This window comes from Rhinolophus ferrumequinum, chromosome 4 (genome assembly GCF_004115265.2).
Source record: "Rhinolophus ferrumequinum isolate MPI-CBG mRhiFer1 chromosome 4, mRhiFer1_v1.p, whole genome shotgun sequence".
NCBI classification, from domain to species: domain Eukaryota; kingdom Metazoa; phylum Chordata; class Mammalia; order Chiroptera; family Rhinolophidae; genus Rhinolophus; species Rhinolophus ferrumequinum.
The window spans coordinates 62,440,468-62,462,916 of NC_046287.1; the positions used below are offsets into that span (position 1 = coordinate 62,440,468).

At 36.6% G+C, this 22,449-nt stretch overlaps 1 protein-coding gene across 1 annotated transcript in view; it reads right to left on the minus strand.

The window, feature by feature from the left end:
* The window catches only part of KCNU1 (potassium calcium-activated channel subfamily U member 1), a 120,574-nt gene extending 99,098 nt beyond the window's left edge, over window positions 1-21,476 (minus strand). Inside the window, exons 1-6 of the mRNA XM_033104019.1 lie at window positions 21,294-21,476; window positions 18,487-18,606; window positions 4,107-4,168; window positions 2,892-2,982; window positions 1,302-1,413; window positions 284-359 (exon numbers count right to left, since the gene is read on the minus strand). Of these exons, the coding sequence (XP_032959910.1) occupies window positions 284-359; window positions 1,302-1,413; window positions 2,892-2,982; window positions 4,107-4,168; window positions 18,487-18,606; window positions 21,294-21,476 (644 nt within the window). The remainder of the gene's footprint in view (window positions 1-283; window positions 360-1,301; window positions 1,414-2,891; window positions 2,983-4,106; window positions 4,169-18,486; window positions 18,607-21,293) is intronic.
* Window positions 21,477-22,449: the final 973 nt, after the last annotated feature.

Consider the following 22,449-nt stretch of genomic DNA (forward strand, 5'->3'; position numbering starts at 1 on the left):
TGGGGGCGGGAGGAGGGATTAAAGCTTAAATGCACTTACACTGTAGTTCTACAAAACGAAGAAGAACAAAACCTTCACAATGACTGCAAACTTTACAGTCAATGTGTGATGTTAATACAAGGGGGGAAAGTGAGTGAATGATATCTTGGGAGCTACAGGATTTCCTGATTTTTGCACTGAAATTCTGATGAGAAATGAGTTGAATGGAAGGTTCAGTTAACATTTTCAATGTGCTACTCCAAACCAGTGAGTGAGCAGTACTCCAGGCAGGGCTCGCATTTACCTGGTCTTGATGGCTCTCAGAATTTGCAAGATTTGAGGGAGTTCTAGCAGCCGCAAAGCTCTTAAGAACCTCAAACCTACAAAGCAATTGAAAAGAGAAAGCTGCCAAAAGAGAGCGTGACTCCAGGGATTGGTCTGAATTATAACATATTTAGGACTGCTTATAATCTTTCTCTTCCTGAAATGCTCAACTATAATATATTATAATATCATAGGTTAAAGAGCATGTGCTCTAGTTCAAATCAGGGTTCTGATACTTAATAGCAGTTATAATCTACAGCAATCCCTTCAACTTCTCTAGTTCCTCATCTGTAAAATGGGAATTAGAATAGTACCTATTCCATAAGGTTGTTGAGATAATATATAGCATATCATAAGCACTACTCACATTTTACACTTGGTTGACCCTTCTTTAGAATGGAGAGCAAATTATCCATAAACCACTTGAACTCCTGACTAGAATTTCTATGATGCACTCCTCAGTGTTTGTATGATGCTTTATATTATGTAGTTAGGTAATAATGATGGCAAGGAATATTTTGTAGATTATAAATAACAATTTAAAAATACATAAAAACTGATAAAAGCCACATAACACCCATGCAATGTCAATTCATCCATCTTAAAAACTAAATTCTAATTAAATAAATCTCTAACATGTCACGGCATGTCTGGATATGATGATTTATATCTTTTAAAGCCCAAGGGAGGCTTTTCATCTCTCCCAGCCCATGTGGGTTAGCAGCATAAAGGTACCACAGGGGAGTAGATGCCGGACCTTGCCTCTCAAGTTGTGAATGAGCCAGTCCAGTAACAATAAACAAACACTGACTCTTACTGTGCATCAGGCACACCGCATTGCTACCATGTACTGAGGGGGGAAAATGGGTTCTGAAAATACATTACAAAACCTTACAATTATAGTGAGGAAGTTTTTTAAAAATGGCATTTAGACATTAAAGGAAAATGAAGGATACTTATGAATGAATGCTGAGGCTTTTCTTAGAGAATATACTCACCTAGCCAATTACTCTTCAAATAATAAGAAATAAAGGTTGGTGGGATGGTGAAGATGTCTACAATTGAATTCATTTCCAACCAGAACCTGATCTTGTCACTAGCAGCCAAAAACTATGAAATGGAAACAAAAGACCCCAAATTCTGTTACCCTCAAGAATTTTAAAGCGAACCCAAGAGTGGCTTTATTCATCTACACTTCATTTATCAACTGAAGATTTGATCTCATTCTATTATATACATACACACACATATATTTATATGACTACACAGGTGAATATATATATATAAATATATATATATATATATATATATATATATATATATATATATATATATGTAGACATAAAGATCGTACCTTTAGTAGGTGTTCAGTAAATGAACACGAACCCAATTTACTTACTGGATTTTAACTCTTACACTTCAGAATAAACACTTTGACTTCCCTGCTATTCCTAGAACTTTCTGACATATACTAGGGGTGCCAAAAAACGTATACATATTTTAAGAAAAGAAGAAAACTGTATTAAAATTATATATAATTACACAGATAAAAGAGCCTATTTGTGAGCAATGAGGATACATGATTTAGGATGGTCTTTAGTGGAAAAGGTATAGCTGTCTAGAAGTTTGGCTGGTCAAGGCCTGTGTTTATGAGCTTTCCTATTAAGATAAAGAAAGCAGGCATTTCCAGAAGTGAGAGTCTGCTGTTAAGAGGTTTTGATGGTCAGTGTGGTCAGAATAAGTTCTGAAGGATGGTCATAAAAATACATTATATATACAGAGGGTCCCCCAAAATGTATACACATTTTAAGAAAAGAAAACTGTATTAAAATTGTAATACTCAATATATACCAATGACAAAAGATGAATACAAGTCAAGTTTGACTTCTGCAATCACAAGAGGTGCTCAAAGTGGTTACCATCAGTGTCCAGACACTTAGGATTACGGTGAACTACTGCTTGAATAACGTTGGCCAAAGTGTTCACTTGTATACATTTTTTTGGCACCCCCAGTGTGTGTGTGTGTGTGTGTGTGTGTGTATCTTTTATATGTATATATATATAAAAGTCTCATACAAACATGGGATAGATAAATACATCTACACCTAGATCTAGGACGGGTCCTCAATAAATGTCTGTAGAATGAGAGAACTATTTAAAATTATGGGTGTAACAAAAATAAAACAAAGACATAAAAATATTTTACATAGTTGTACGGCACATGTGCCGTCAGTGGAGCCAATGACATTTTCAGAGGCTTGTTATTCAGGTTCTGCTAAATTGTGATTATTAATAAAGCTTTCTCAGTGGTAGGTCAGAAGCCAATAAGGAAAACAGTTTGACAGGGTGATAATATTTTAAAAAGGAATCATTTTCATTTGTGTTGAAATTTTTGGCCTGGTTTACAGTTTCCAGCACAGGAGAGAGAGTTATTATGTCTTAATATACATTTAACGATTTACGGCATAGACCCTCTATCTTTAAAGCCGGAAAATATAGGCTGATTGTATAACCAAGGTACACACAGATCTCTTTATGTTGCACTTGTTGTGTTTGTCTGTTTATTCCCACTTTTAATAGGTACTTACTCTCAATCCAAAATAGAAACTAAAGAAAGCATTGAAAGTCAAATCAATAGGGATGGTTTTGTCTTGGTATGAAGAACAGCTTCCAACTGGGCTGGAAAAGAAACAAGGACAGTTTATAAAGAGGTACATTTTAAAAAGCTATGCCTATATAGGACCAAATAAAGAGAAATGGTAAGCACTATTTTTTTTTTTTTTTTTTTACCTATTCACCATGAATGGTCAATCCAGACACTTAAGTTCCCATCTCAAGGAAATTTCTTTTCCCTTGGAAGCATGAATAAAACCACTAGAATGTGCATGGAGTTGAAAATAACAGGAAAATACTTATTTTTCCTTTCATAGAATTTATTGCTTCTGTTTCTGTTTTATCAACGTGGATTCAGATGCCTAGAGGTTATGTGTGGCTCTTCTTGGTTTGCACAACCACCTACCCAGCTAGGACATTTCAACTCCTGTACCTTTCTGATATAGAGTTACTCTAGATCAAGCAGACTGACCTAAGCCAAATTCAAAGAAAATTTATTAAAAGATCAGTAAGGAATTCACAAAGCAAAGACTACTAGTTCCACTAGAATCTCTAAAGCTGCGTGACTTTTGTGGCCTTGCAATTCCAAGTTTACCTTAGCTGGAAATCCAAGGTAATTCCCAAAGGGTCAGCATGAAGTTCAGATTAAGTTGGATTATGTCCAAGAAACTGTCCTCACTTTGGCAAAGAAGAAAGGAATGACTTCAGAGATGAGCACATAATAATTTGCTCCTTTATCCCAGATGAGGTCTATCATTTTCCTTTCCCCAAACCACCCAAAGTTGTTCGAAACCTATAGAGAAACCCTGAAATGACTACAGAACTTCTGCTTCAACATGTAAAAAAACCAAAGCATATAAAGCCCTCACAAGTGGTCCAAGGGAGGAGATGGCAGCTGGAAGCTTGCAGTCCCAGAGATTTGAGAGTAGATCTTTGCATGGCACCCAGCCAGTAGCAAGGAAGCATGGCAGGACGCAGAGGCAATTCATGCTTTTTCGCTTGTTTGGGTTTTTTTGGGGGGAGTTGCTTTTAGTGCTTCCTGTAGGGAACTAAACACTTATCCTTTTTTTATGAGCTTGTGTATTTGAATATGTTTGAAAGTATATTAACAATTTTTCCTGACAGAAAATTCCAAATTAGCTGGCAACATAATGATACAACAAACAAAGGTGACTAGGGGTTGTACTCACTCAGTAGAGTTGATAAAATAGATTATAAGAGACCCGATGCTTAGCAAAAAGACAAGGATCATCTGAAAAGAAAAAGAGAGAGACAAATGTACAAATCCATTTTATTGACACAAATATACATGAATAAACAAACCAATAAAATGGTGTTTTCTGTTTTTACCTTGTCTATGTATGTGTAGCTATTTTTTCAAACATTCATTTGTAAACATTCATTCATTCATTCTTGGACTTTTACTGGGTATTCAATAAATGAACATGTGCCCACCCATTTTACTTACCTAATTTTAACTCTCATGCACTTCATAACAAAGAGTTTGTCCTTCCTGATGCTCCTAAAGCTTTCTGATCTCAAGAAGTCCTATCATTTATTTATTCATTCACTCATCAAACATTTATTAAGAGTTTAATATTTGTTATGCACTTTATTACATGCTAGAAAATGAGGGCTACTGCATGTAGACTCTGGAGTTGAATTGCCCATGATAGTGTAGAAGAAAGAGTACCAAACGAGTCCATCTAAAAGATGATCAGAATTTTGACAGGAGGGAAAGTGCCACAAGTAAGAAAAAGAAAATGAGTGCTTTTAACCTGCCAATGTATCTGATCTATAAAATGAGCAGAGCTTGGAAATTTATCCATTCCAAACCCTCAATGCATTTGGATGAAATCTTTCACAGCCCCCATGATTTTCAGGTCACCTTAAGAAACTGAGTATTTCTCCAGCTATTACTCATTTCCAAACCATTTGTTTCTTTAATATGTTCAGTCCAGTGTAGTATTAATACTAATAATAAAATGGAATTTTATTCATAATTAAAGCTTTACCCCCTTCCAGCTCGGGTGTTCCTTGGGCAGATTACCTATATTGGGAAGGGGGTCAGTTTCTTCTCTAGTAATCCCCTTAAGGGTTTTTTCCTCCCAGTTTCCCACTGACTAGGCTACCTCTGGCCTCTCCAGAATGGTACGTGAGTGCTTCTTGGGGAGAAGTGTTTCATTGCTCTTTGGAGATCCCAGTTCAATTCATATTCAAATTCAACAAGTATCATGACCCAAGAAATATTTCAGTGATTAGGATACATTGGTGAATCACATACGAGTATACAAAGGTCTCTGCCTTTATGGAACTTACAGTCTAGACAATAGATAGGTAATTAATAAGTAACTTGTACGGTATGTTAGAAGATGGTATGGTATCTTCTAACATACATACTAGGAAAATAGAGGGAAGTTAAGGGGATCAGAAACTCAAAAGGAGGGGCAGAAGCATTGCAGTCTTGTTAATATTTAATTGTTAAGTGTCCCATTTGTGGTTCCCTTAATTGGGTGAAAGCATGTTCTCTCACTGGTTGCTCACAAATCTTTTCTAAGTACACCTCACACTCCTATATTCTGTTGGAATTCTTACCCTCCAGATGCCTTCTTGAGCAATTAAGAGAAGACTCTCTCATGGCATCCACATCCAGACTATGGGTCAGCTCAAGTATTCTTTGCCACAGCAGACACTGGAAGGATAGAATATCTCCATTGTGGCAACTTCTCTGGCATGGAGCAGCTAGCGGGATGGTCCCTCATTACAAATGAGCCAAATGTCAGACCTCTGTGATCCCAAAGTTCCAAGGGATGCAAACTGAAATTTCTGAGTGGTCTCTCTTAAGCTACTTTTCTTAGGCTTGACACAAAAGGAAAGCACTCCCACACCTCTGCCACAACAGAGCTTGTTTCAAAAACCTCTTCTGTTTCCAACTTACCCTAACTTACATGTGACGGGGTAAGATACTAAGAGCTTCAACTGATTTTCTTCCAACTGCTTTGTAAGTGGCAGTGTTGTAGTTTACGTAAAACGTGGGAGTTGTTACTGGCATCTATTTCCTTGGGGTTTCAGCTCTTACTATGTGTTCCATTTTAACATCTAAAATAAGTGCGGGAGATAAAAATTACTAAGTTTGTGGGTCTCATGGAGATATTCAGTTAGAAATGTAATCCAAAGTTCAGGGGAAATGTTGGGAGTAGATGTCAGCTTACTGATAATTATTAATAGTGTTCATGAAATCTTTTGTCTTCTTTTTACATACGACTGTATTTTTTCTCTCTTACTAAATCTCATATGTGATTCTTCAAGTAGAAATCACATATTGACAGGCTTTCAGAAAGATGGTGACAGGCCATATATTTACACTCTCCAAACCACAGAAATTAACAAAAGAAAGAAAAAAATTAGTCTTATTAAAACTAAGAATAATACCAATCTCATGCCACAAACCTAAAGAACATTGTCCAGAAATAATACATAAAAAACAGCAAAATGTATACCAAACCAAAAGAAGGCACTGGGAGCTCAAAACTCCCACTATTCAGTGAGTCAAGCAGAAATAGGAGATACATGTAAATCTGAAAGGACCTGTACATTTCTCTTGCATTGGTGGCACAAAATCTAGAAGTGCGGGCTGTTTGGCAGGGATACAAAGCTCTCCACCTGAGGTATAGATTGAAGATGGAGCCACAAAGCCAGAGGGGCCTAGAGGAGACACTGAAGCCAAGTACTTGCTAAGGAGGAACCTCTTAGCTAGCAGCAACATTTCTTTTCTCAGAAGCACCTTGGAAAGTGGTCCAGAGAAAAATAAACTGAAAAATTTGAGACCTCATCCAGAGAGAGCCTTGTCTGCCGAGTTGTTGGCTACAGCCAACAACTCCAGGTTTGTCTTTGTGGAAAAACACACCAGTAAATTGAGACTTTGAATTCTACAGTGGGGCTTAAAACCCCCTGTATAGTTAGTAGATAGTTATGGGTGTCTTCAAAATACAAACAGAGGCCAACACAGTTAACAAGGGACATTATGAATACTCTAAATCTTTACTTATGAATATTAGCAAATAATGGAAAATTATCTGTTATATGGGAAGTGTAAGAAAGTTATATGGGAAGACAGTTATATGGGAAGTGTAAGAAAACAGGAGGGTCAGGCAGGCAAAAATAGATGAAATGACCTCTGACCTAAGAGTTAACATAGACTATGTAATTAAACTTTTAAAAATTATAAGTAGTGTACCTATTGAGATTTTAAAAATCTGTTAAATAGTATTGGAGAATTAAAAAGTCAAAAAGGGAATATGGGGGTAACATAGAGGTTGTCACTACAAGAAGCTGCACCCCAACACTGGTGGGCAATCAACAAAAAGAGGTGAGGATTATCAACATTTCACACCTTACAAGAGGTGCCCTTTGGAGTTGCGATTCAGACCTGGGAGAAGGGACCCTGGCTTGGCTGGTAATGGTACTTCTGAGAAGATGCTGTGAGCCTGGTTCTGGCAGTGTTGGGAAGAAACTAGAAACAGGATTTAAGTACATTTACAGGAGCAAAAAGCTATTGACTAGGTGAGATTGAAAATACAGATGCAAAACACAGAATGGGCAGTTCACTTCTCGTCCTATAGGCTTCCTTTCTCCTCTTGTACCCACTGTTAGCAGAGCCTAACTATGAGCATAAGAGAGCTGGCAAGAGACACGTAATTGCTGAGTCCTGGCCTCACATCACAAGGCAGAAGACAGAGCTTGAATTTGGAGCTAAGAGACCTTAGTATCTAGCACGTGGCCTTAAGTGCTAGAAGACATTGAAACAGCGCTTACAGGCATTTCTTGTCAAGATGGTGGAATAGGTAAAAACTGGGTTTTCCTCCTCTCACAACCACATTAAAATTACAACTAAGCTACAGAACAGCCACCATTGAGAAATGCCTAAAGTTTAGCTGAACTGGAGTCCTACTTCTAAGGACATACATAAAAAGTCACCTCGAGACTGATAGGAGGGCAGAGATGTGGAAAGGTGTGACCATTATAAATTGGAAGGCATATCTTGGCTGCAATAGTCCCCCTGGGAGCAGCAAGGGGTCCTAATCCCACATTGAGCTTCCCAGCACAGGGTTCCAGTGAAAGGGAGAGAAGTCCCCATAACTTCTGGCTATAAAAACCAGCAAAGATTGTGTCTGAGTGAGACGGAGAGTGGCTAGAGTCCCAGGTGCTCCTCTTAAAGGGCGCACATACAGACTTACTTGCTGATGGACTCACTCACTCTGAGCTCCAGCACTGCAGCAACAACTAGAAAGGTGCCAGACATATGGGAACAAACTGAGATGTCTGGCTTTAGGCGAGGGCTGGAGGGGCAGCGTTCTCCCAGATGGAAGTGCTGGCTGAATCCATTGTACCTTTGTTGAGCTCTCCACTGTGCCAGTGTGCAGACATAGAAGCGGTCATATCTGAGTCTCCATTAACGTGGCTAACACCATTTGATAGCCTTGCCCTGGTGATTCACTGAGACCCCACTCCACCCAACTTTCTGGCACACCCAAGCCACTTCCACTGGCTTTTCCATACAAACAGCCTATCTTAGTGTATACTGAGGACTCTCCTAAAATTTCATAAAGATTCACAGACCCCAAACAAGCAACATCTGGCCTTGGTGTGTCCCATACCTCTTGCTGAGCAGCCCTAAACCCAGCACTAGTGGCAGCTGGCTTTGGGTCACAGTTTGGCCTCTTGAGGCACAAACCCAGCACAGGTGGCGGCCATCTGCAGATTACTTTGTGATTCATAACAGGTGGTCCCAGGCAGGGCGTAGGCTGAAGTCAAATTTGGCCTGTAGGGGGGCCCCTCTCAGGAGTCTCTGTGGCTGGCACACCTGGTAGCCAGCTTCTCACCAAGCCAGATCATCACCAGTCTGCCTGCAAGTATGACACACTCAAAAAGCAGGCTGGACAGGCACCAGAGCCCTGCTAAAGTGAATCCTGCTCCATAGTGAATCCTGCACCATAGCTCCTTCACTGTAATCATGGCCAGTCCACACATCCAATCAGCCTGAAGGTCAATCCCTCCCATAGATGTACAATCAACAACCAGGGCACAACTACAACAGGATGGTACACACACCCACCTGGAGCACCCAGCTAAGATGACTAAGGAGATTACACCACTGGGCCCCACAGCACACCTACTACATAAGGCCACTCTACTAAGACTGGGAGACGTAAAATCCCCCCTCCCCCCAACCTATTACATAGAAACAAACACAGGGAGGCAGCCAAAATGGGGAAACAAAGAAACATATCCCCAATAAAAGAATAGAACAAAGCTCCAGAAAAAGAACTACACAAAATGGAGACAAGCAATATACCAGACACAAAGTTCTAAACACTGGATGCTCAGAGATCTCAGAGATAACTTTAACAAAGAGATAAGAAACATACAAATGGAGATAGAAACCATAAAAAAAATCCAGTCAGAAATAAGGAATATAATAACTGAAATGAAGATTACATTAGAGGGAATCAAGTAGGTTAGATGAAGCAGAGGATCAAGTCAGTGATTTAGAAGATAAGGTAGCAGAAAACATCCAAAAAGAACAGCAAAATAGAAAATAACAAAGTATCCACAAAAATGAGGATAGTTTATGGGACCTCTGGGACAACATCAAGCATACTAACATTTGCATCATAGGGGTACCAGAAGGGGAAGAGAGACAGCAAAGAACTAAAAACCAATTTGAAGAAATAATGATTGAAAACTTCCCTAACCTGGTGAAGCACACTGACATGCAAGCCCAGGAAGTGCAGAGTCCCAAACAAGATAAACCCAAAGACGCCCACACCAAGATACATCATAATTAAATGTCAAAGATTAAAGACAAAGAGAGAATGTTAAAAGCAGCAAGAGAAAATCAGTTAGTTACCTACAAGGGAGCTCCCATGAGACTGTCAGCTGGTTTCTCAAGAAACTTTGCAGACCAGAAGGGATTGGCATGAAATATTCAAAGTGAGGGAAAGAAAGGACCTACAACTAAGATTACTCTACCCAGCAACCTATCATTTAGCATCAAAGGACAGATAAAGAACTTCCCAGACAAGAAAAAGCTCAAGGAGTTCATCACCACCAAACTAGTATTGCAAGGAATGTTAGAGGGAATTCTTTAAGATGAAAAAAAAAAAAAGATATGAATAATAAAATGGCAATAACTACATATCTACCAACAATTGCTTTAACTATAAATGGATTAAATTCTCCAATCAAAAGATAGAATGGCTGAACGGATTAGAAGAGAAGACCCTTACATATGCTGCCTACAAGAGACTCACTTCTGAATGAAAGAAACACACAGACTGAAAGTAAAGTTATATATAGAAAAGGATATTTCATGAAAATGGAAACAAACAAACAAAAATCTGGAGTAGCAATACTTATACCAGACAAAATAGACTTTAAAACAAAGGCTGTATCAAGAGACAAAGAAGGACCCAGTAATTCCACTTCTGGGTATTTATTCAAAGACACCCAAAACGCTACTTCAAGGGAATGTGTGCATCCATATGTTCATTGCTGCATTGTTTACAATGGCCAACATGTAGAAGCAGGCTGGGTGTCTGTTGATGGAGGAATGGATAAAGAGGAGGTAGTACATATACAATGGAATATTGCTAAGCCATGGAAGGGAATGGCTTCTTGCCATCTGTGTGGTATGTATGGACCTGGAGGGTATTGCACCGAGTGGAGTATGTCAGACAGAGAAAGACAGATGTAAAGCAATTTCACTTATAAGTGGAATCTAAAGAACAGAATAAACAAACAAACAAAATAGGAAAAAAATCATAGATATTGAGAATATTTTGATGGTTACCTCATGCGGGGGTTGGAGTGGTGGGTGAAAAGGGGGAAGGGATTAAAAAATACAAATTGGTTGTTACTATGTAGTCATAGGGAAGTAAAGCACAAGAGATATAGTCAATAATATGGTAATAACTATGTATTACCTAGTACTATGTATAACTAGTACCGGGTGGGTACTAGACTAGTCAGAGGGATCAATTCTTAAAGTATATAAATGCCCCACCACTATGCTGTACACTTGAAATTAATATGGAATGTCAAAAAAACGGAGAAGAAAAAGAAACAGCATTTATAGAGATTTTAGAGAAAAAAGGATTACAAGCCAATAATTCTATACCCAGCTAAATTGTTCTTCATTTCTTTCTTTCTTTCTTTTTTTAATTAAAGTTTGTTGAGGTGACAATTGTTAGTAAAGTTACATAGATTTCAGGTGTACAATTCTGTATTACATCATCTATAAATCCCACTGTGTGTTCACCACCCAGAGTCAGTTCTCCTTCCATCACCATATATTTGATCCCCTTTACCCTCATCTACCACTCCCCTCCCCCCTTACCCTCTGGTAACCACTAAACTATTGTCTGTGTCTATGAGTTTTTGTTTCTCATTTGTCTTATTCTTTTGTTGTTTTTGGTTTATATACCACATATCAGTGAAATCATATGGTTCTCTGCTTTTTCTGTTTGACTTATTTCGCTTAGCATTATAATCTCAAGATCCATCCATGTTGTCACAAATGGTCCTATTTCATCTTTGCTTACCACCGAATAGTATTCCATTGTGTATATATACCACAACTTCTTTATCCACTCATCTATCGAAGGACATTTTGGTTGTTTCCATGCCTTGGACACCATAAATAAAGCTGCAATGAACACTGGAGCACACGTGTCTTTATGGATAACTGTTTTCAGAATTTTTGGGTAGATACCCAGGAGAGGGATTGCTGGGTCATACGGTAATTCTATTTTTAATTTTTTGAGGAACCTCCATACTGCCTCCACACTAGCGGCTGCACCAGTCTGCATTCCCACCAACAGTGTATGAGAGTTCCTTTTTCTCCACAGCCTCTCCAACACTTGTTACCATTTGTCTTGTTGATGATAGCCATTCTAACTGGGTGAGGTGATATCTCATTGTGGTTTTTATTTGCATTTCTCTGATGATTAGTGATGTTTAGCATTTTTTCATATGTCTATTTGCCATTTGTATGTCCTCTTTGGAGAAATGTCTCTTCAGGTCCTCTGCCCATTTTTCAATTGTTCTTCATTTCTGAGAGCAAGATAAGAATCACTTTGGGATGTTCAAGCATTCAAAATGTATACTACTCACACTTTGCCTTGCAAATGAATATGCGAAATACACAACACACACACACACAAAAAATTCAGAAAGATAAAATATGTTATGTAAGAAAAAGTGGTACATAAGGAAAGATAGAAATAGTGTAATTTTTAACCCTAAAGCAAATATAAGAAAAAAAGGTGTATATATATATATATATATGCATATTTATACATATATATAAATATATATATAAAATACACATATATTTATATTATATATATATATATATATATGTATTACATACATATATACATAAAAGCAAACAAGTAAACTACAATTATAACCTAGAACTGAGTGTTCAGATTAGTCCAACAATTTCTGGAAGGAAGGAGGGGTGGTGTGGAGGAAAGACATAACCAAAGATCCCATGCAAGACCAGAATATAGATATAAAACATGCAGAGATACGTAGAGAAATATATAATGGAAAGTTTGTTTTGACTTAGATTTACCTAAGGTAACTATGATATGCTATTAAAAATGGAATTATTCAAGTCAAAGATGCAAGAAAATAAATGAAAGTAATGACGAATAACAAATCAGAAATGGAAATGGCAACCAAAGATCAGTGCTTAATGTACTCTGATTGGTTTACATGCATCATCATATAATATGTCATTCTCCCTACAATACTTTATAGGATGTTACTCATATTACATGAATGAAATCCAATTTAGAAAAATTAACTTCTCCAAGATTAACAGTAGGAAATGGAGGAGCCAATGTTTGAGTCCATGTCTCTCAGAATTTACATTTATCATGTAATGTTTCCTCTCCAGTAAGATAAGAAACTAAGACTGTGACAGCTTTTAGTTGTGAACTGAATACCCATTCTCTCCTTTTTAACTAATAGATCTCCCATTTGTTTTTTTTAGGCGACTGACATTAGATATTCTATTATGCAGCAAATTCAATCTCAAAATATTATAAGGACCGATAAAATGGATCACCACAAGGAGAATAATTAAATTCCCCAGTAAATTAACAAATAAATGTATTTTTAAGTTGATAAAAGGACAAAATCCAACTACATAAGTTTATAAGAGACACGTTTGACAGAAAGATTGAAAGAGAACTGGGCAAAGACATCCCAATGAAGTATGAGTAAAATGAAAACAATGTTACATACTAACATTGTATTCTAAAATATTCCAGCCAAAATAAAAACAAAAAGAGGAACCACTAAATGTGACAAAAATGGATATTTCATATTGATTAAAGGCACAGTCAGGGCCAAGAGGATGTAATAGGTAACTTTATGCACTAATTGATGTTATATAAAATATATAATTCCAAATCTGTTAGAAATGCTAGGCATTTGATAAAACTATAAAATCATAAATGAAAAATTTTTGACCTGCCCCTTTCAATCACTCAGCAAATAATTAAGAATATGGAAAATACGTATAACATAATTAATAGTGCTTAGATATCAAATAGATAATACCGCACATATTCTTTAGTCCATTAAATAGTAATAAAAATTGATCATGTACTAGGCAACAAAGAATTTCCCCATAAATTCCATAAACTAGAAATCATTAAGGCAGTGATATTCTTGGTCTATAAATTTTACCAAAGTAAAAAAGATAGACACCCTATCCAGAAGAAAATAAAAGCATTCCTCTTGATAGATCATGTCTCAAGTAATTTAAATTTAAATTTAAAACAACTTAAAGACGAATTATGCATTAATAAAAATAAGAACATTACTTGCCAAAGTCTACGTGATATGGCCAAAGTAGTACTCTGAGGGAAAAACATCTTTATAAATCAAATCACCTGAAGAAGCCAGAAAGATGAGGCCAGCCGACGCGACTGGCCAAGGCGAAGTCTGCCCACGCGTGGTGGTAACCTGTCGCTGGGCATGCGCAATGCAGTCCTGCTCCTTCCAGGCTGAGCCATGCCAGGTGGAGCCGCCAGGGTCCTGAACACAGAGACCCCAGGCTGAGCAGGAATAGAACCTGAAGCCCATCGCGGAACTGACTCAGAAGGAAGTATGAACGAGACCTCGGAGATGCAACTCATTACTACCCCAGCGATGAAAATACATAAAGTCTCTGTTTGAAGACTTAGTGACCAGTCTGGGAGGGAAAAAAATTATTGGCCAGGATCCTCATGGCAAAGAGTCAGGAAGCTGTGAAAAGGAAGTAGTTTGAGAAGTATCGCTTTACTTCTGCAGAGGAACAGGCAACTGTCGAACAAAACTCCTACACTACCTTACACCAAACATGAAAAACTGTGAGCCTGGGTGGGACCCATCCCCAAGAGTGGCCCTTTCTACCAGGTCCCTGCTGGCCCTTTGGAAATCTTTTGGAACACTCTCTGCCTTCTTCCAATTTGAAGACACAAGATCAGCAGAGTAACCTGAATTCAGATCTTATTTTACCTACAGTGGCTCCATTAGTCATTCATTTTACTACAATACATAAAGAACTGCTACAAAGAATAATGCATTTTATTATTTCAAAATTTAAACTTTACACAACTAATTGGGGGAGAAGAGCTGTCTTAAGTTGCCTAAACACTTAAAGAAAATGTGTCCTACAATGTTGTTGAGAATCTGCAGGTTGGAAGGAAGAAACTGGTAGCAGTGGATGGAGATGGGGTAAGAAAAAAACTAATTTTTTCCTATGTACTCTTTAATACTTTTTGAATATTTTACCGTGTTCACAAAAAGACAATTTAATCATCCAGAAACAATCAGTGTGAATATTGTTAGTATTTCCTACCTGTCTTTTCTTTATTCATATGATAAAGATCTGTAAACTAAAGCATAGTCTCATACTATATAAAAAAATTAATTCCTGATACTTGATGGCATATTAAATATAAAATATGAAATAATGAAATGGAAAAAATAGACGAAGATACATCTCAAGGTGGTACAAAAGGTCTTTTAATATAATCTTATTTTTAACATAGACAATTTTAATTTTAACATTAACATAAAGTATGATGTAAGAGACCGATCATTTCTAGTATGTTTTATATTTTTCTTTTCTTTCCCTAGAAACAGCATTACATCACAAAAATTAACAAAACCTAGCAAAACAAATTTTTATTTAGTCAATTTTCCCAGTATCATTTTTGAAATATTCTTTCTCATTCCCAAATGAATTATGATGCTTCCTTTGTTCATTTAGTTGTTCAGCATACTAAGATTGGCAACTATTGCTCTAGCTAAGGGTTTATTTACTTATCTACAGAAAGGATTACACAATCACAGAAAAGGTTGCACATTTACAGAAAGGAGTTAAGACAGAATATAAAGACACATAAAGTGCTATATTACCTGAAAAAACATAGATACATTTACTAATGATGAACCACAGTTTTGATTCTAAATGTTCTAGCCATCACAGCAACAGAGAAACATAGCTCATTATACAATTAACAGCATACACCCCTTCCCCACAAAAGAACAGATCTCTTAGGTCTAGGACACTATTTGGAACTAAATTAAGAAGAAAATCTCCCACAGATAATTGTAGAACCAAACCTTGTGATAATGAAAACAACAAGCCCATAGAGGTGATTAATACTTTGCCGTGTTCGAATCTCTAGAAGGTATCCTGTTTTGAAGATAATATTTTTTTCCCTTTGATTATTGGAATTTTTCTTCTCCTCGTTTTCCATCTTTTTTTCTTTCCTCCTCCTTTTTCTTTTTGCCTTTTTCACCTTCCTCTCCTAATGTTCCTCCCCCTTATTTTTCTTCTTCTTGCACTGGGTGGTTGGCCATGAATCCTCCCCCAAAGTATTAAGGACATTAGTCTGCAGATATTTTTGATTTGCTATATTTGGAAGTTTGATATAGATACTGTGTGTGCCCTCATTGAAAATGAAAAGTGAGTGTTTTCTTTCTTTTATTTTCTATTTGCTGGGACTGTTTAATTAGCGTTAGAGAAATTCACTCATTGAAGATTTGGTTCACTAGGCCTTGCTGTAGGAGAAGGGGTGGTTTTGGAGACAATGATATAGGTCTTTGACAACATCTTTAATTCTTCCAAATATTTGTTTAAGTTTCTTTCTTTTATGGTCAGTTTTGGTAATTTATATTGTCCTAACGAATCATCCATTTTTCAAATTTAATTACAAACATCTTTCAAATTCCTTTTTATCTGTACTTATTTTCTCATTGTAATGTCTTATTTCATATTTACGTTTTTTTCCCCTCTTATCCTTGCTTAGGCTAGTTATTGCTTTCTCTATTTTACAGTTTGTTTCAAATAATCAGCTGTTTTATAATTCATTAATTTCTGACTCTATATTTACTCTGCTTAAATTTAATAATGTGTTTTCTTTAACTTTTTGAGATTGATACTTAATTCAATGATTTTAATTACTTTTTATCTAAATAAGTTTTTATTATTATGCATTTAACCCAGAACCACTCCTATCTTATACGTTAGATGCAGGTGATATGTGGTGTTTTCATTATCTTTACACTTGAAATATACCGCAATTGTTATTTTGATTTCTCTGAGTCATTAAAAAGAGAAATTTAAAAATTCTTAGCTGTAAGATCTTTGTTTTTGATTCTTTTTTCCTTGAGTTTTTAAAAATTATTTTCACCTATTCATTGCACTCTCTTCAGTTATTGTCATCTGTCTGTACTTTGTATATTTTATAATTGGGATATTTTTTTGTGGCCCAATATATGCTAAATTTTTACAAATATTCCATAGACACTTGTAAGTTTAATTTCTGTTCACAGCATATGGAGTTTGATCATTTCAGTCAGCTCTCATTAATTAATCTACTGCGGTCTTATTTATGATTATGATTATGATTATTTTTCTATTTAGTACGTCTTGATATGAGATAAGTGAACTAAAAGTTCCTACTACCTATGTGTTTTTAATATATTTTAATTTCTTACATTTTTCATTTATTAATTATCTTGAAGTTACATATTTGATATAGTAATGTTCAGGATGTCATATCTTGGTTGAGGTTGGTTATATTGATCATTACAATGGTTATGTGTTGAATTGTGTCCCCCAAAACAGATAAGTTGAAGTCCCAAACTTAGTACCTCAGAAAGTGATCTTGTTTGGAAATAGGGCCTTTGCAGATGTAGTCAAGTTAAGAAAAGGTCATGAGGATGGACTCTGATCCAATATGACTGGTGTCCTTATAAAAAGAGGACATTTGGTAGATGGTATAAATTCTCTTCTGCCTCACCTCAGTGACTTTAATACTTTATTTCCAGCATTATCTTCATACAGTCAAACATGATTTGAACATTTGAAGAGATCATACCAAGAAATCCCTGCTATAATCAGAAAGAATCACAAAATCCTTGTCTAACAGGTCGTACTGACAGGAATTTCAGAAAAGAAGAGCAAAACTTTAGACAGAAGAGAAAGGAGACGCACATTACCAGAGGAGTCAACATTCCCTGCAAACTTTACCAAAGCAATTTTACTTACATATTTCCAAATAAGTTTTTAAAATTAATTATGTCTGAATTAAACAACATTAATTAGAAAAGAGCAATGTTTTCACTAATAAACAAAAAGGTAGAGGATAAACTCTAGCTCACATGTCTACTTCCACCATACCACCATCTGATGGCAGTATACTCTTAAATTACAGATTCCGATTTTTAAATTTTTCAAATCAAACTATACAATTGAAATGATGATCAGTGCAATACTCATTTGTAGGGCATCTGCTATTTCCAGACAATAGGATATAAAATTTTCCATGGCATAATCTATTCTCTCAAGGAGCTCACAGTACACTGGGGAGAGAGGCATATGCACAGATAATTTTAATAACAGTGTTCAATGCACATGACAGAAACTTAGAGACTGACTTTTAGCCTAATGTGGAGATAATGTAAGATTTCCCGAAGGACATGATGTCTGGATTGAGCTTTAATATGTCCAGGTTACCCAGATTAAAACAGAAAGTAAAATGATAAATATCATAGAAGGGCAAAAAAGATTCGTTTGTATAATGAAGAAAAGAGGCTATTGAATTTAAAGGAGGGGACAATAGCTGTACATTTCAGGGCAGATAATACACCAACCAACAACATTTCTTGAACATTTACTATATGCCAGACATCCATACAAGGAGAACAAAATGCATACCACCTTTGCCCTAATAAAGCTTTTCTTCTGGAAGATAGGCTAACAACAAATATAAAATATAATGCTAAGTAATTGTATTCACTCCGAAGAAAAAGCAAGCAAAATAATGGATAGAAAGGGTAGACACGGTGACAGTGGTTGGGAGGCAGTAATATTTCAGATAAGTCCGCCAGGGAACATTAGATGCTTACCTGGGTGATGCAATTATATTTACTGACTATAATCATACTCATCATGGCGAAAGTTTGTTAGCAAGGTGACAGTGAAAATGTACTTACCAACACTTGCCCCACAATGGTCTGTGCTGAAAGCAGCATTTCTATACGGTCACGAAACATTCCATGGAGGTGGAGACTTTTAAAATGTTTATTACTGATGATCTTTGACAAGATGAGTTTCTATAAGCAACAGAAAGGAATTGAGTGTGAGCTGGATCTCAGAGAAAGTAATCTTTTTTATGTTTGTTGATAAATCAGCTCCGAATCACTCCACTTGGTCCAACCCAGAGAACCCTGAAGGTGCTCATTTAGTATTTCATGAGGTGAATTTTACTGGGTTTGCATTTTACAGGTCTTCTGCACAGCTTTTTAACTCTGAATTCCACAGTCTTCATCATGCCTTTCTCATGTACTCTTAGTCCCAGACCCTTCAAACTGACATTATTATTGTAATAATCAGGATTGGGAGCAGCATGCGTTTTTCTGCTCTGGGAACAAGTTCTTATGCTTTTTCTGTCAAGATACATGAACAAAGAAAAAAGATTACAAATTGATTTTTAGGTGATTACTTTTTTTGAGAGAAAAAGAAGAAGGAAAGATTTAGCAATTTTATGTTGCTTTTTAGTTTCTTATCTGGTATCATATCCTGCTGAAATTATAATCCTTCCTCATAGTTACAGAATGCCTTTACTTATTATATTTGAAATTTATAATAATACTATGATGTAGATAAAGTATGATTAAAACCATTTTATATTGATAAGGAAGTCGAAGTATAGAGAAATTAAATGCCTTGCTCATGAGCAGGCAATCAGGAAAATCTAAACTAGCCTCCATGTCTGGTGATGATGGTCTTGAATTACCACCGAGAAAGACACAAGCAAGTTAGAACTGACCGCACCATGCTGACTGGACCCTCTGAGTTTTAGAAAAGCTCATTTTATGTAGGGCCAGGGTTTCGAAATGACTTCATTTTTCTACTCATATTTTCTGAGTGGTAGGAAGACAAGTCTCATTGAATGACTATTTGATAGAGTTCTTATCTTGATCAATGATTTGCCCTCTAATATCTATGACTCATCTTATGCATTCTGGGAATGTTGTTTGAGAATTAATTTTTTAAAATATTCAATGAGATATTAATATAGGACACTCATTTGAATTTCATTATAAAATTGAAAGTGCCTTCTGTGGAAAAACAAATTGGCCCTAAGATATAATAAAATCGTATTACAAATGTAGTAAACCTTTGAAAAATGAACATTGAAGGAGAAAATTATGACTCTCTCCAAATAATTTTTAAAAGAACTTTTGACAGTACCCAGATTTGTGACATTTTTGCATTAGGCCAACTTTCCCAAAGGCTTAGAGAAAAATATTGCACTCTCAATTTACATTAATACAAAAAAATTGTTGGGAAGTCGCTCAACTTTCATCAAAGTCCTCAAGATTCCAGAGCAGAACAGTATAGTTTTATGGTTGCTTGGACCCCATTTCTTAACACTTTGTAACATTTGCCTCCTATTTGAAACTAAAAGGTGAACTGAAGGGTAGACATGAATTACATCCAAAGAAAAACATGAAAAACACAGCAACTATTTGTGAACAAATGGGTTGTCACATTTTTGCAACCACACACAAATGAATATAATGGGAAGAAGATACATTTCCTGGAGCAGAAGTATAAGATTAAATAGTTCTGCCGATTCAGTTGTGCATTGAAAAAAAGAAAGAAGGCAGATTCACCATACCCATTTGTGTATTCAGTGCTGTTAAGAAGTCAATTCTTTTCTAGAATTCTTTCCTCAATTTTTATGTCACTGACTAAACTCTTTAATCTACTTGTAGAAATAATTAGTAACAGAGTGAACTCATTTAGCAACAAAATCTATAACTTTAATGTTGGGTATCTCTGGAAAGCAGAAAACTGAATTCTATTATATATTATGAGATTACCAATGACCGTAAAAAGTTACTAAGTTATTACAAATTCTGTTATTTTATGTCAATGTTTAGCATTAAGAGACATTTCTAAGCAAATTTTCAATATTATAATACATAGATGAAATGTGTTCTGTTATGGAAATTAACTATAATCTATCGGAGAAATAAACAAAGTTTGGGAAATAAACCACACAGGGCATAATAAAGCTCTTTGCCTTGGACCTCTTGTAAAGGAATAGCCATTATGTACTCGTAGCATTTGAGAGTTTTAGTTCAAGCTGTAAAGCAAAATCTTTTCTGGGTAATATACCATTATTCTTGTCATCATCATTTGCCAGGTGCTATTCAATAGCGCCCACTTTTGAAAAGCTTGTTTCAGCATGAAAAGTGTCTGTGTATTTGAGGCTGGATGGCAAGTGCATGTATACATGGGTTTCCGTGTGTAGGCACGTGCACCTCAGTGTGTTGTGCTAACATGGTATACAGAAGGCAGTGTACACATGTGAACACATATTCACGAGCAATGTATTTATGAAAGCGACTTTGGTGTTCCTTTTTGCCTCCCTCATAGGTCCTAGCACAATTGTCATTTTAAAATTCAAAATAGAGGCATAGACAATGTTTGTGGAGTTTTTTTTGAAAAGTGACCTTTGTTTCCATTCATCATCAGCCATACCAGATATTTCTCCTCCAAGCAGTAGCAGAGGAGGCCTGGCCCTGTACCTGAGGCCTTGGGATAGCATCCTAGGGGCCTGTTGTTCACCCCCTAGCTGGATCAGCCCCTTTCTAAGGCACCAGATCAGGGTGGCTGGCTCCATCAGCCTATGAAAACTGAGTGAAGCCTTAATTGTTCTGTAAACACAAACACATGTCAAACCTGTCTCTGATCTTCATACAGTAGGATCCCAAATAAGGAAACTGACCAAGAGAATTCCTGTTCCCTTGATGTTTTGCCATTTTTTTATGGACCTCCACATTAGCCTGGAAATGAACAAGATGAGGAGTCCACTGAAGAAGGTCATGAAGGAGGAAAGAATAAACGCAGCTTGGACGTCAGCTGTGCAGGTCATTTTCCTCTGGTCTTCCCTATTATCATTTTGTGCCATTGTTCACATCATCAGGAAACTGAATGGTCAGAATTCTATGATGTCATGATCACGTGGTAATGATTCCAGGAATTAAGAGTTCAGTGTATTACAGAGTCCTAGTGCCGGGTACAATGAGTGGTTCTAAGAACAGGGTTCTGCTAATCACCAAGATGTTGACTCATAGGATGCAAATGAATCAACAGAAGGAGAAGGCTGGGGTCCACAACATGGATCTTCAGAAGACGTGGATTCTAGATCAGATTCTGTTACTTTCTCTTTGATCTTGAGGAAATTACATCCTTCATGGCTATGGTCAAGGGGCTATCTATTTGGTTTGTGCAGTCAAACAATTTCAGAGCAACTCTTTTTGAGTGAAATGACATCCAACCACCTGTGTGCCAGTGAGTTGGTTCTTCATTTGAACGAATGCCTCGTTCTCAGTAATCTTGGAAGGATAGATGAGAGAACTCCACGATATTTGTTTATCCTTTCAATAAAAAAGGCTTGGTATAGAGTGTAGGTATTGTAGAAGGCAATTTTACCAGTGTGAACTTTGGTCAATTGTTCCTGGAACTCGGGGATCCATTCCCGTTATCTCTTCTTTGTGGGACCTTCACCTTTTTGTTTTGTTTTGTTTTTATCCCTGCCCAGTCAGCACACCCTTCATTCCAGCAGAGGTAAAGTTCAGAATGACAGCAATTTCTTCTGTTTTCTCTGGATGTTTTCAAAGGTGTAAGAAATGTCATGCCTTTCAGTGTGCACAGTGGCAGGGAAAATGTCAGCCTGAAGGAGGGTCTAATTCCCCCTGTTATTGTGAAGATGACCTGACATGAGGTGATGAGACCCAGGAGAAATGTTGTTGTCCCTTGGAGTCCACCATGACTCTGCCTGTGTGGCGGACTCTTTCTAGAAGATTTTTCCTAGAACTGCTGCCAGAGTTATATTTCCTTCCTTTAAGCTTACCTATAATTTTCACCAAATCTCGTCATTA